Source organism: Oncorhynchus mykiss, chromosome 4 (genome assembly GCF_057628025.1).
Source record: "Oncorhynchus mykiss isolate SJ-2025 chromosome 4, ASM5762802v1, whole genome shotgun sequence".
Classification (NCBI taxonomy): domain Eukaryota; kingdom Metazoa; phylum Chordata; class Actinopteri; order Salmoniformes; family Salmonidae; genus Oncorhynchus; species Oncorhynchus mykiss.
In genome coordinates, this window is record NC_143025.1 from 93,752,501 (window position 1) to 93,768,958 (window position 16,458).

Sequence of the window (16,458 nt, forward strand, 5' to 3'; positions counted from 1 at the left end):
CTGTCTCTCTCTCTAACTTGTCTGTCTGTTTTCCTTAAGGCCGGAGACGAACATCACCGCATCTCTCCACGATCAGGTGGACAAACTGGAAAAACACCTCAGGTAACACACACACACACACACACACACACACACTCAGGTATTTCTGACTAGGGGACTGGTGCTGTGTTGTCCTCAATACCTGTGGTAGCAGGGGACTGGTGCTGTGTTGTCCTCAACACCTGTGGTAGGAGGGGACTGGTGCTGTGTTGTCCTCAATACCTGTGGTAGCAGGGGACTGGTGCTGTGTTGTCCTCAACACCTGTGGTAGCAGGGGACTGGTGCTGTGTTGTCCTCAACACCTGTGGTAGGAGGGGACTGGTGCTGTGTTGTCCTCAATACCTGTGGTAGCAGGGGACTGGTGCTGTGTTGTCATCAATACCTGTGGTAGCAGGGGACTGGTGCTGTGTTGTCCTCAACACCTGTGGTAGCAGGGGACAGGTGCTGTGTTGTCCTCAACACCTGTGGTAGCAGGGGACTGGTGCTGTGTTGTCCTCAACACCTGTGGTAGCAGGGGACTGGTGCTGTGTTGTCCTCAATACCTGTGGTAGCAGGAGACTGGTGCTGTGTTGTCCTCAACATCTGTGGTAGCAGGGGACTGGTGCTGTGTTGTCCTCAACACCTGTGGTAGCAGGGGACTGGTGCTGTGTTGTCCTCAACACCTGTGGTAGCAGGGGACTGGTGCTGTGTTGTCCTCAACACCTGTGGTAGCAGGGGACTGGTGCTGTGTTGTCCTCAATACCTGTGGTAGCAGGGGACTGGTGCTGTGTTGTCCTCAACACCTGTGGTAGCAGGGGACTGGTGCTGTGTTGTCCTCAATACCTGTGGTAGCAGGGGACTGGTGCTGTGTTGTCATCAATACCTGTGGTAGCAGGGGACTGGTGCTGTGTTGTCCTCAACACCTGTGGTAGCAGGGGACTGGTGCTGTGTTGTCCTCAACATCTGTGGTAGCAGGGGACTGGTGCTGTGTTGTCCTCAACACCTGTGGTAGCAGGGGACTGGTGCTGTGTTGTCCTCAACACCTGTGGTAGCAGGGGACTGGTGCTGTGTTGTCCTCAACACCTGTGGTAGCAGGGGACAGGTGCTGTGTTGTCCTCAATACCTGTGGTAGCAGGGGACTGGTGCTGTGTTGTCCTCAACACCTGGTACTCTGGTTCTGCGTCTTGGGCCCACTGCTCACACAGGTCCAGGATGCGTTTTGATACTGAAATATCAGGGTATGATTCGCTAGTTAGTTGGGGTCTGAAGGAAAACAGACATACAGTTAGTTTGGGTCTGAAGGAAAACAGACATACAGTTAGTTGGGGCCTGAAGGAAGACAGACAGACAGTTAGGGCCTGAAGGAAGACAGACAGTTAGTTAGGGTCTGAAGGAAAATAGACAGACAGTTAGTTAGGGCCTGAAGGAAAACAGACAGACAGTTAGTTTGGGTCTGAAGGAAAACAGACAGACAGTTAGTTAGGGTCTGAAGGAAGACAGACAGACAGTTAGGGCCTGAAGGAAGACAGACAGTTAGTTAGGGTCTGAAGGAAAATAGACAGACAGTTAGTTAGGGCCTGAAGGAAAACAGACAGACAGTTAGTTTGGGTCTGAAGGAAAACAGACAGACAGTTAGTTAGGGTCTGAAGGAAGACAGACAGACAGTTAGGGTCTGAAGGAAGACAGACAGTTAGTTAGGGTCTGAAGGAAGACAGACAGTTAGTTAGGGCCTGAAGGAAAACAGACAGACAGTTAGTTAGGGTCTGAAGGAAAACAGACAGACAGTTAGTTTGGGTCTGAAGGAAAACAGACAGACAGTTAGTTAGGGTCTGAAGGAAGACAGACAGAAGGAAAACAGACAGACAGTTAGTTAGGGCCTGAAGGAAAACAGACAGACAGACAGTTAGTTAGGGTCTGAAGGAAGACAGACAGTTAGTTAGGGCCTGAAGGAAAACAGACAGACAGTTAGTTAGGGCCTGAAGGAAAACAGACAGACAGTTAGTTAGGGCCTGAAGGAAAACAGACAGACAGTTAGTTAGGGCCTGAAGGAAAACAGACAGACAGTTAGTTAGGGCCTGAAGGAAGACAGACAGAAGGAAAACAGACAGACAGTTAGTTAGGGTCTGAAGGAAGACAGACAGAAGGAAAACAGACAGACAGTTAGTTAGGGCCTGAAGGAAAACAGACAGACAGACAGTTAGTTAGGGTCTGAAGGAAGACAGACAGTTAGTTAGGGCCTGAAGGAAAACAGACAGACAGTTAGTTAGGGCCTGAAGGAAAACAGACAGACAGTTAGTTAGGGCCTGAAGGAAAACAGACAGACAGTTAGTTAGGGCCTGAAGGAAAACAGACAGACAGTTAGTAAGGGCCTGAAGGAAAACAGACAGACAGTTAGTTAGGGCCTGAAGGAAGACAGACAGACAGTTAGTTAGGGTCTGAAGGAAGACAGACAGACAGTTAGTTAGGGTCTGAAGGAAAACAGACAGTTAGTTAGGGCCTGAAGGAAAACAGACAGACTGTTAGTTAGGGCCTGAAGGAAAACAGACAGACAGTTAGTTAGGGTCTGAAGGAAGACAGACAGAAGGAAAACAGACAGACAGTTAGTTAGGGCCTGAAGGAAAACAGACAGTTAGTCAGGGTATGATTCGTTCCAGGGTCCAGACAGGTGAAAGCACCTTTTATCTCTGATATAATCATGTTAAACCCCATCACTGAAATGATTAGCTGATTCAAAAGGGAGATGTTAGCTTAGTAGCATTAGTTATTAACCCCCATCCCTCCAACCATCCAGACATGCACCTGGGCACTCATATACACACTCATACACACACACTCTCACACACACTCACACAGACACACACACACACTCACACACACACACTCACAGGGAGATGAAAGAGGCGTTAATGTGTGTAGTGCTGAAAGAAACCTGGGATCCACTCTGTCTGGGGTATTGCCACCAGTCTCATCTGGGTCATACCTCTACAGCTGTTCTTGTTCTGCCAGACCTTGTTACCATAGTAAACAGGTGGTGTGTGTGTGTGTGTGTGTGTGTGTGTGTGTGTGTGTGTGTGTGTGTGTGAAATCGAGCACAATGTTTTTTCATGGATGCTATTGAGTTCAAATGTGTTGCAATGTTAACGTATGTTCTCTCTTTAATGTGTTCCTCCCTTTCTCTCCCCCTCCTCCCTCCCCCACCACTCTCCCCCACCACTCTCCCCCACCTCTCTCCCTCACCTCCCTCCCTTCCTCCTTGTCTCTCTCCTTCCTCTCTTCCCCTGTTTCCTCCCTCCCTCCTTGTCTCTCTCCCCCTCCTCCCTCATCCTGGTCTCTCCCCCACCTCTCTCCCCCACCTCCCTCCCCTCCTCCTGGGCTCTCCCCCACCTCTCTCCCCCACCTCCCTCCCCTCCTCCTGGTCTCTCCTTCCTCCCCCCAGTGTGGTAGAGGTGTTGGAGAAGCATGGTCTCCAGAAGCCTGTTTCCTATGTGAGGAGCAGCCAGACCAGTACAGAGGAGGCTCATGCTCTCATGGTCAAACTCTGCAGACACACCGGGCGCAGGTACCACACACACACACACACGCATGCACGCACGCATGCACGCATGCACACACACACACACACACAAACACACACACACACACACACACACACACACACACACACTGGGCGCAGGTATCACACACACACCGGGCACAGGTAACACACACACACACCGGGCGCATGTATCACACACACACACACACACACCGGGCGCAGGTATCACACACACACACACACACACTGGGTGCAGGTATCACACACACGCCAGGCGCAGGTATCACACACACACACACACACACCGGGCGCAGGTATCACACACACACACACACACACACACTGGGTGCAGGTATCACACACACGGCAGGTGCAGGTATCACACACACACACACACCCTGGTCCTTTTCATAAGCAGTCATGGTTTTATTTGATGTGTCTGTTTGATTGATGAGCTGATTGATGAATGTGTTGCTGCAGGACCCCCCCTGTCAGTGAGTCTGTTTGGAGAGGTGTTCTACAGGACCTGCTGGACATGCAACACAGCGTGTACACCTGTCTCCTACCTGACACCTGTCACCAGGTAACCCACACATGCCCACTATTTACTACAATATGAAATCACCAAAGGTGAGTTCCTTACTGAGACAACCAGGTGAGGGTAGTTCCTTACTGAGACAACCAGGTGAGGGTAGTTCCTTACTGAGACAACCAGGTGAGGGTAGTTCCTTACTGAGACAACCAGGTGAGGAGAGTTCCTTACTGAGACAACCAGGTGAGGGTAGTTCCTTACTGAGACAACCAGGTGAGGGTAGTTCCTTACTGAGACAACCAGGTGAGGGGAGTTCCTTACTGAGACAACCAGGTGAGGAGAGTTCCTTACTGAGACAACCAGGTGAGGAGAGTTCCTTACTGAGACAACCAGGTGAGGGTAGTTCCTTACTGAGACAACCAGGTGAGGGGAGTTCCTTACTGAGACAACCAGGTGAGGGTAGTTCCTTACTGAGACAACCAGGTGAGGGTAGTTCCTTACTGAGACAACCAGGTGAGGGTAGTTCCTTACTGAGACAACCAGGTGAGGGGAGTTCCTTACTGAGACAACCAGGTGAGGGGAGTTCCTTACTGAGACAACCAGGTGAGGGTAGTTCCTTACTGAGACAAGCAGGTGAGGGGAGTTCCTTACTGAGACAACCAGGTGAGGAGAGTTCCTTACTGAGACAACCAGGTGAGGGGAGTTCCTTACTGAGACAACCAGGTGAGGGGAGTTCCTTACTGAGACAACCAGGTGAGGGTAGTTCCTTACTGAGACAACCAGGTGAGGGTAGTTCCTTACTGAGACAACCAGGTGAGGGGAGTTCCTTACTGAGACAACCAGGTGAGGGGAGTTCCTTACTGAGACAACCAGGTGAGGGTAGTTCCTTACTGAGACAACCAGGTGAGGAGAGTTCCTTACTGAGACAACCAGGTGAGGGGAGTTCCTTACTGAGACAACCAGGTGAGGGGAGTTCCTTACTGAGACAACCAGGTGAGGGGAGTTCCTTACTGAGACAACCAGGTGAGGGGAGATCCTTACTGAGACAACCAGGTGAGGGGAGTTCCTTACTGAGACAACCAGGTGAGGGGAGTTCCTTACTGAGACAACCAGGTGAGGGTAGTTCCTTACTGAGACAACCAGGTGAGGGTAGTTCCTTACTGAGACAACCAGGTGAGGAGAGTTCCTTACTGAGACAACCAGGTGAGGGTAGTTCCTTACTGAGACAACCAGGTGAGGGGAGTTCCTTACTGAGACAACCAGGTGAGGAGAGTTCCTTACTGAGACAACCAGGTGAGGGGAGTTCCTTACTGAGACAACCAGGTGAGGGTAGTTCCTTACTGAGACAACCAGGTGAGGGTAGTTCCTTACTGAGACAACCAGGTGAGGGTAGTTCCTTACTGAGACAACCAGGTGAGGGGAGTTCCTTACTGAGACAACCAGGTGAGGGGAGTTCCTTACTGAGACAACCAGGTGAGGGGAGTTCCTTACTGAGACAACCAGGTGAGGGTAGTTCCTTACTGAGACAACCAGGTGAGGGGAGTTCCTTACTGAGACAACCAGGTGAGGGGAGTTCCTTACTGAGACAACCAGGTGAGGGTAGTTCCTTACTGAGACAACCAGGTGAGGGTAGTTCCTTACTGAGACAACCAGGTGAGGAGAGTTCCTTACTGAGACAACCAGGTGAGGGGAGTTCCTTACTGAGACAACCAGGTGAGGGGAGTTCCTTACTGAGACCTAGACAACCAGGTGAGGGGAGTTCCTTACTGAGACCTAGACAACCAGGTGAGGGGAGTTCCTTACTGAAACCTAGACAACCAGGTGAGGGGAGTTCTTTACTAATGTCTTTACCCATCTCCCTCTCCATGTCAGATATTTGTGGAGTCATTGCTGTGCAGTGGCCGCCCGGAGAACGTAGTCCTGGCCGGTCAGCTGATACACTGTTCAGCGGTCAGCCATGATGTGGTTCCGGTCAGCGTGTCATTCCGAGACCGGGGTCGCGGCGGGTTGAGCGCTAAGGTCAACTACCACACAGCCGTAGAGCTGGTTCTGGCTGCTGCCAGGGAATACTTCAACTCGTCCACCACCCTCACCGACCCTTGTATAGAACTGGCACGGTGAGTAAGGGTGGTCTTGTCCACATTTCTGAAGACGTGTTAATATGCTTGCTGTGTATCTCACGTTGTGCATGTCTGCCAGGCAGTGGGAACCGGGAACAGTAATTGGGTCATCAGTCTTTAATATTAACCAATGGAACGTCCCCCCCGTGTCTGTCACGCAGACACTACCGTTCCTCCTGTTGAGTGTCCTAGATGATGGTCTGGTCGGTACAGACTGGGTTATTGTTGTGTGGGTTATAAGAACAGTAACCTCATGTAGCATGTGGAAACCTAGATCCCTGAATCTAGATCTCCAACTGTCGGGGGGAGGTTCTCTCTTGCGCTGTTCAACCAATCCAGTAAATGAGGAGGAGGAGTTAAGATGTCACCTTGTTAACCTCCACAATGGGAAGTCTCATCACAGGCCGTCTTTCCATTTACCCTGAAAACCAGAACCTCTGGTTGGTGGGGACTCTACAGAGGATAGAGCATCTGATTGGTGGGGACTCTACAGAGGATAGAACCTCTGGTTGGTGGGGACTCTACAGAGGATAGAGCATCTGATTGGTGGGGACTCTACAGAGGATAGAGCATCTGATTGGTGGGGACTCTACAGAGGATAGAGTATCTGATTGGTGGGGACTCTACAGTGGGTATAGCATCTGGTTGGTGGGGACTCTACAGAGGATAGAGCATCTGATTGGTGGGGACTCTACAGAGGATAGAGCATCTGATTGGTGGGGACTCTAGAGAGGATAGAGCATCTGGTTGGTGGGAACTCTACAGAGGATAGAGCATCTGGTTGGTGGGGACTCTACAGAGGATCGAGCATCTGGTTGGTGGGGACTCTACAGAGGATAGAGCATCTGGTTGGTGGGGACTCTACAGAGGATAGAGCACCTGATTGGTGGGGACTCTACAGAGGATAGAGCATCTGGTTGGTGGGGACTCTACAGAGGATAGAGCACCTGATTGGTGGGGACTCTACAGATGATAGAGCATCTGGTTGGTGGGGACTCTACAAAGAATAGAGCATCTGGTTGGTGGGGACTCTACAAAGAATAGAGCATCTGGTTGGTGGGGACTCTACAGAGGATAGAGCATCTGGTTGGTGGGAACTCTACAGAGGATAGAGCATCTGGTTGGTGGGGACTCTACAGAGGACAGAGCATCTGGTTGGTGGGGACTCTACAGAGGACAGAGCATCTGGTTGGTGGGGACTCTACAGAGGATACAGTGAACAGACTTTCCTCTCCTGTCCTCCTCTAGTCAGTAGAGTATTTAAGCTGCTGATTTCATCAGTCCTCGTCAAAAATAGTGCACTATATAGGGGATAGTATGCTGTTTGGGAAGTGGGTCCATAGAAGCTTGGTGAATCAGCAGAAAGCCAATGTTCAGAGATACATGATGAATCTTAAATCTCAGAAGGTTTTCTACTGATAACTCGTCTGTCTCTTGGCTTCCTGGTTTCTGTATTTCATTTGATTTCATTCACTTTCTTTATTCTGTTGATATTTTTCTTCTGCAATCTGTTTCTAAAGTATGGGGTTTATTCTGCAAACCTCAGAAAATATTATTTAACATTCGATTGGTTGGTGTGTGCTTCATGGCGTGTCTGATTGGTTGTTGTGTGTTTCATGGCGTGTCTGATTGGTTGTTGTGTGTTTCATGGCGTTTCTGATTGGTTGATGTGTGTTTCAGGGAGTGTCTGAAGCTGATCACAGACTGTCCACCTGCAGTTCAGGAGGAGATGGATATCATCAGCTCCCTCTCTGTGTTGGAGTCCTTCAATGTCAATATACTACCACTACAAGGTACTGTTAATACTACCACTACAATATACTACTACCACTACAAGGTACTGTTAATACTACCACTACAATATAATACTACCACTACAATATAATACTACCACTACAATATACTACCACTACAAGGTACTGTTAATACTACCACTACAATATAATACTACCACTACAAGGTACTGTTAATACTACCACTACAATATAATACTACCACTACAAGGTACTGTTAATACTACCACTACAATATAATACTACCACTACAAGGTACTGTTAATACTACCACTACAATATACTACTACCACTACAAGGTACTGTTATAATACTACAAGGTACTGTTATAATACTACAAGGTACTGTTAATACTACCACAACAATATAATACTACCACTACAATGTACTGTTAATACTTCCACTACAATATACTACCACTACAATGTACTGTTAATACTACCACTACAATATAATACCACTACAATATACTACCACTACAATGTACTGTTAATACTACCACTACAATATAATACCACTACAATATAATACTACCACTACAATATAATACCACTACAATATACTACCACTACAATATAATACCACTACAAGGTACTGTTAATACTACCACTACAATATAATACCACTACAATATAATACTACCACTACAATATAATACCACTACAATATACTACCACTACAAGGTATTGTTAATACTACCACTACAATATAATACTACCACTACAATGTACTGTTAATACTACCACTACAATATAATACTACCACTACAAGGTGCTGTTAATACTACCACTACAATATAATACTACCACTACAATATACTACCACTACAAGGTATTGTTAATACTACCACTACAATATAATACCACTACAAGGTACTGTTAATACTACCACTACAATATAATACCACTACAATATAATACTACCACTACAATATACTACCACTACAATATACTACCACTACAAGGTATTGTTAATACTACCACTACAATATAATACTACCACTACAATGTACTGTTAATACTACCACTACAATATAATACTACCACTACAATATACTACCACTACAAGGTATTGTTAATACTACCACTACAATATAATACTACCACTACAATGTACTGTTAATACTACCACTACAATATAATACTACCACTACAAGGTGCTGTTAATACTACCACTACAATATAATACTACCACTACAATATAATACTACCACTACAATATACTACCACTACAATGTACTGTTAATACTACCACTACAATATAATACTACCACTACAATATAATACTACCACTACAATATACTACCACTACAATATAATACTACCACTACAATATACTACCACTACAATGTACTGTTAATACTACCACTACAATATAATACTACCACTACAATATAATACTACCACTACAATATACTACCACTACAATGTACTGTTAATACTACCACTACAATATACTACCACTACAAGGTACTGTTAATACTACCACTACAATATAATACTACCACTACAAGGTGCTGTTAATACTACCACTACAATACACTACCACTACAAGGTACTGTTAATACTACCACTACAATATACTACCACTACAATGTACTGTTAATACTACCACTACAATATACTACCACTACAAGGTGCTGTTAATACTACCACTACAATATACTACCACTACAAGGTACTGTTAATACTACCACTACAATATACTACCACTACAAGGTATTGTTAATACTACCACTACAATATACTACCACTACAAGGTACTGTTAATACTACCACTACAATATACTACCACTACAAGGTACTGTTAATACTACCACTACAATATACTACCACTACAAGGTGCTGTTAATACTACCACTACAATATAATACTACCACTACAAGGTACTGTTAATACAACCACTACAATATAATACTACCACTACAAGGTACTGTTAATACTACCACTACAATACACTACCACTACAAGGTGCTGTTAATACAACCACTACAAGGTACTGTTAATACTACCACTACAATATAATACTACCACTACAAGGTACTGTTAATACTACCACTACAATATACTACTACCACTACAAGGTACTGTTATAATACTACAAGGTACTGTTATAATACTACGATGTACTGTTAATACTACCATTACAAGGCACTCTTATTATACTACAAGGTACTCTTATAATAATACAATGTACTGTTATAATACTACAATGTACTGTTATAATGCTACAATGTACTGTTAATACTACCACTACAAGGTACTATTATTATACTACAAGGTACTGTTAATACTACCATTTCAAGGTACTCTTATTATACTACAATGTACTCTTATAATACTACAATGTACTGTTAATACTACCACTACAAGTTACTGTTATTATACTACAATGTACTGTTATAATACTACAATGTACTGTTAATACTACCACTACAATGTACTATTATTATACTACAAGGTACTGTTAATACTACCATTTCAAGGTACTCTTATTATACTACAAGGTACTCTTATAATACTACAATGTACTGTTATAATACTATAATGTACTGTTAATACTACCACTACAAGGTACTGTTATTATACTACAAGGCAATGTTATAATACTACAAGGTACTGCTATTATACTAAATGGTAATGTTATTATACTACAAGGTACTGTTATAATACTACAAGGTTATGTTAATACTACCACTCCAATGTACTGGTATAATACTACAAGGTACTGTTATAATACTACAAGGTACTGTTATAGTACTACAAGGTACTGTTATAATACTACAATGTACTGTTATAATACTACAATGTACTGGTATAATACTACAAGGTACTGTTATAATACTACAAGGTACTGTTATAATACTACAAGGTACTGTTATAGTACTACAAGGTACTGTTATAATACTACAATGTACTGTTATAATACTACAATGTACTGTTATAATACTACAAGGTACTGTTATAATACTACATGGTACTGTTATAATACTACATGGTACTGTTATAATACTACAAGGTACTGTTATAGTACTACAAGGTACTGTTATAGTACTACAAGGTACTGTTATAGTACTACAAGGTACTGTTATAATACTACAATGTACTGTTATAATACTACAATGTACTGGTATAATACTACAAGGTACTGTTATAATACTACAAGGTACTGTTATAATACTACAAGGTACTGTTATAGTACTACAAGGTACTGTTATAATACTACAATGTACTGTTATAATACTACAATGTACTGTTATAATACTACAAGGTACTGTTATAATACTACATGGTACTGTTATAATACTACATGGTACTGCTATAATACTACAAGGTTGTAGTGGCTTCCTTTCCTCTTTACCATAGCCACTGCCCAAGCCTGAAGCGGGGTTGTTTGGTACCATACAGTCCACACTCAAGGTTTCCAAACAGCCAAACATTCAATGACATCCAGGGATATGGTGCAACAAAAATGTTTATTCTTCTGATATCTAACAAATAAATGATTATCCAATCAACCTAAAGCATAGAATACTTGATATGGAAAATACATATTATGACCTGTCTGTATGTCTGTATGTCTGTATGTCTGTATGGTCAAAAAACTATACCGCTTCCGCATCTAGCAAGGACTACCTCTCCCGCATCTAGCAAGGACTCCCTCTCCCGCATCTAGCAAGGACTCCCTCTCCCGCATCTAGCAAGGACTCCCCCTCCCGCATCTAGCAAGGACTCCCTCTCCCGCATCTAGCAAGGACTCCCCCTCCCGCATCTAGCAAGGACTCCCCCTCCCGCATCTAGCAAGGACTCCCCCTCCCGCATCTAGCAAGGACTCTCTCTCCCGCATCTAGCAAGGACTCCCTCTCCTGCATCTAGCAAGGACTCCCTCTCCCGCATCTAGCAAGGACTCCCCCTCCCGCATCTAGCAAGGACTCCCCCTCCCGCATCTAGCAAGGACTCCCCCTCCCGCATCTAGCAAGGACTCCCCCTCCCGCATCTAGCAAGGACTCCCCCTCCCGCATCTAGCAAGGACTCCCCCTCCCGCATCTAGCAAGGACTCCCCCTCCCGCATCTAGCAAGGACTCCCTCTCCCGCATCTAGCAAGGACTCCCCCTCCCGCATCTAGCAAGGACTCCCCCTCCCGCATCTAGCAAGGACTCCCCCTCCCGCATCTAGCAAGGACTCCCTCTCCTGCATCTAGCAAGGACTCCCTCTCCCGCATCTAGCAAGGACTCCCCCTCCCGCATCTAGCAAGGACTCCCCCTCCCGCATCTAGCAAGGACTCCCTCTCCCGCATCTAGCAAGGACTCCCTCTCCTGCATCTAGCAAGGACTCCCTCTCCCGCATCTAGCAAGGACTCCCCCTCCCGCATCTAGCAAGGACTCCCCCTCCCGCATCTAGCAAGGACTCCCCCTCCCGCATCTAGCAAGGACTCCCCCTCCCGCATCTAGCAAGGACTCCCCCTCCCGCATCTAGCAAGGACTCCCTCTCCCGCATCTAGCAAGGACTCCCTCTCCCGCATCTAGCAAGGACTCCCTCTCCCGCATCTAGCAAGGACTCCCTCTCCCGCATCTAGCAAGGACTCCCCCTCCCGCATCTAGCAAGGACTCCCTCTCCCGCATCTAGCAAGGACTCCCTCTCCCGCATCTAGCAAGGACTCCCCCTCCCGCATCTAGCAAGGACTCCCCCTCCCGCATCTAGCAAGGACTCCCTCTCCCGCATCTAGCAAGGACTCCCCCTCCCGCATCTAGCAAGGACTCCCTCTCCCGCATCTAGCAAGGACTCCCTCTCCCGCATCTAGCAAGGACTCCCCCTCCCGCATCTAGCAAGGACTCCCTCTCCCGCATCTAGCAAGGACTCCCCCTCCCGCATCTAGCAAGGACTCCCCCTCCCGCATCTAGCAAGGACTCCCCCTCCCGCATCTAGCAAGGACTCCCCCTCCCGCATCTAGCAAGGACTCCCTCTCCTGCATCTAGCAAGGACTCCCTCTCCCGCATCTAGCAAGGACTCCCCCTCCCGCATCTAGCAAGGACTCCCCCTCCCGCATCTAGCAAGGACTCCCCCTCCCGCATCTAGCAAGGACTCCCCCTCCCGCATCTAGCAAGGACTCCCTCTCCCGCATCTAGCAAGGACTCCCCCTCCCGCATCTAGCAAGGACTCCCCCTCCCGCATCTAGCAAGGACTCCCCCTCCCGCATCTAGCAAGGACTCCCTCTCCTGCATCTAGCAAGGACTCCCTCTCCCGCATCTAGCAAGGACTCCCCCTCCCGCATCTAGCAAGGACTCCCTCTCCCGCATCTAGCAAGGACTCCCCCTCCCGCATCTAGCAAGGACTCCCCCTCCCGCATCTAGCAAGGACTCCCTCTCCCGCATCTAGCAAGGACTCCCTCTCCTGCATCTAGCAAGGACTCCCTCTCCCGCATCTAGCAAGGACTCCCTCTCCCGCATCTAGCAAGGACTCCCCCTCCCGCATCTAGCAAGGACTCCCTCTCCCGCATCTAGCAAGGACTCCCCCTCCCGCATCTAGCAAGGACTCCCTCTCCCGCATCTAGCAAGGACTCCCCCTCCCGCATCTAGCAAGGACTCCCCCTCCCGCATCTAGCAAGGACTCCCTCTCCCACATCTAGCAAGGACTCCCTCTCCTGCATCTAGCAAGGACTCCCTCTCCCGCATCTAGCAAGGACTCCCTCTCCCGCATCTAGCAAGGACTCCCCCTCCCGCATCTAGCAAGGACTCCCTCTCCCGCATCTAGCAAGGACTCCCCCTCCCGCATCTAGCAAGGACTCCCCCTCCCGCATCTAGCAAGGACTCCCCCTCCCGCATCTAGCAAGGACTCCCTCTCCCGCATCTAGCAAGGACTCCCTCTCCTGCATCTAGCAAGGACTCCCTCTCCCGCATCTAGCAAGGACTCCCCCTCCCGCATCTAGCAAGGACTCCCCCTCCCGCATCTAGCAAGGACTCCCTCTCCCGCATCTAGCAAGGACTCCCTCTCCCGCATCTAGCAAGGACTCCCCCTCCCGCATCTAGCAAGGACTCCCCCTCCCGCATCTAGCAAGGACTCCCTCTCCCGCATCTAGCAAGGACTCCCCCTCCCGCATCTAGCAAGGACTCCCCCTCCCGCATCTAGCAAGGACTCCCCCTCCCGCATCTAGCAAGGACTCCCCCTCCCGCATCTAGCAAGGACTCCCCCTCCCGCATCTAGCAAGGACTCCCCCTCCCGCATCTAGCAAGGACTCCCCCTCCCGCATCTAGCAAGGACTCCCCCTCCCGCATCTAGCAAGGACTCCCCCTCCCGCATCTAGCAAGGACTCCCTCTCCCGCATCTAGCAAGGACTCCCTCTCCCGCATCTAGCAAGGACTCCCCCTCCCGCATCTAGCAAGGACTCCCCCTCCCGCATCTAGCAAGGACTCCCCCTCCCGCATCTAGCAAGGACTCCCCCTCCCGCATCTAGCAAGGACTCCCCCTCCCGCATCTAGCAAGGACTCCCCCTCCCGCATCTAGCAAGGACTCCCTCTCCCGCATCTAGCGAGGACTCCCTCTCCCGCATCTAGCGAGGACTCCCTCTCCTGCATCTAGCGAGGACTCCCTCTCCTGCATCTAGCGAGGACTCCCTCTCCCGCATCTAGCGAGGACTCCCCCTCCCGCATCTAGCAAGGACTCCCCCTCCCGCATCTAGCAAGGACTCCCCCTCCCGCATCTAGCAAGGACTCCCTCTCCCGCATCTAGCAAGGACTCCCCCTCCCGCATCTAGCAAGGACTCCCCCTCCCGCATCTAGCAAGGACTCCCTCTCCCGCATCTAGCAAGGACTCCCCCTCCCGCATCTAGCAAGGACTCCCTCTCCCGCATCTAGCAAGGACTCCCTCTCCCGCATCTAGCAAGGACTCCCCCTCCCGCATCTAGCAAGGACTCCCCCTCCCGCATCTAGCAAGGACTCCCCCTCCCGCATCTAGCAAGGACTCCCCCTCCCGCATCTAGCAAGGACTCCTCCCTCCCCCGAAGGCCCAACTTCCTGCCTTTATCCTAACACACTTACCATAATACAATGAACAGGCAAGAGGGGGGGCCAAAAACTGAGTTACACTAACAACAAATTAATATATCTCAATCAGGTAAATATACATCATAAAGGTACCTAATATTTCATCATGTAAATTAATATATTTACAGAAATATACATGGAGCTCCGTATGTTCAGTCTTTCACACAGATATGTCCAAATCGGCTCTAACATACCGGCCCCTAATTGTTGACTGCACTGAATGCACAACAGTTACTTAATATTCAACTAGAGCCAATAAACAAAACATTCTATACCAGAGCACTATTACAGTTCATAGCTATATACAAATATACAAGGTGCCATGTAGGAAAAGAGTCCATAGATCTCAGTCTGAGTTGAAGTGTTCAACTTCCCCAAACAATGTCAAGAGTTTGACGTAAAATAATGTATTTCTACGACATCAACGAATCAGAGGTGCACGTGATTCAAAGATGGAGCTGTGTGTGTGTGTGTGTGTGTGTGTGTGTCTCACTCAGCCACCTCAAGGGGCAGACAGAGTTTATTGATAGGTCTCTGTAAGATATTGGTCTTGGTCTTTACCATGACACTCCGGACAAGCCCATTGGCCCCTGACAAAGCCTCCACCCATTGGCCAAGAGTATCTTGGGGTGTGATGTCATCGACGGTCACCAGGACTGAAGTTTCTTAGTTTTTGTTCCACTTGTTCCTCTCCTTCATAAGTGGAACAAAACTCCCTGATCCATCTCTTCCAGAAGAGGTCAGTGATATATTGTACTTGCCTCCGTCTCCTTGGTGAGTATAGATCTCCTCTGTGGAATGGTCCTGGTGGCAGGACTGGCTTTCAGATGAAGCAGAAGGTTCTGAGTCAGGGGTTCTAGATCATTAGGGTCATTTGTTACAGTTGTGATTGGTCTGTCGTTCATAATCGCCTCAACTTCACACAAGGCTGTCATCCAGTACTTTTTAAGGACTAAAGATATTTTTCACCAGACGGATCAACCTCTCCCATACCCCCCCTTCCCATGGTGGGCTCCAGACGGATCAACCTCTCTCATACCCCCCCTCCCCATGGTGGGCTCCAGACGGATCAACCTCTCCCATACCTCCCCTCCCATGGTGGGCTCCAGACGGATCAACCTCTCCCATACCCCCCCTCCCATGGTGGGCTCCAGACGGATCAACCTCCCCCATACCCCCCCCTCCCATGGTGGGCTCCAGACGGATCAACCTCTCCCATACCCCCCCCCCCCATGGTGGGCTCCAGACGGATCAACCTCTCCCATACCCCCCATCCCATGGTGGGCTCCAGACGGATCAACCTCTCCCATACCTCCCCTCCCATGGTGGGCTCCAGACGGATCAACCTCTCCCATACCCCCCCCTCCCATGGTGGGCTCCAGACGGATCAACCTCTCCCATACCCCCCCCCCCCCCCATGG

The 16,458-nt window shown here is 48.3% G+C and overlaps 1 protein-coding gene across 1 annotated transcript in view; it reads left to right on the forward strand.

Annotated features, from left to right (window-relative positions):
- nbas (NBAS subunit of NRZ tethering complex) overlaps nucleotides 1-16,458 on the forward strand; it is a 296,853-nt gene that overhangs the window by 104,527 nt on the left and 175,868 nt on the right. Inside the window, 5 exon segments of the mRNA XM_090233327.1 lie at nucleotides 40-102; nucleotides 3,455-3,577; nucleotides 4,034-4,136; nucleotides 5,958-6,202; nucleotides 7,886-7,998. Of these exon segments, the coding sequence (XP_090089453.1) occupies nucleotides 40-102; nucleotides 3,455-3,577; nucleotides 4,034-4,136; nucleotides 5,958-6,202; nucleotides 7,886-7,998 (647 nt within the window).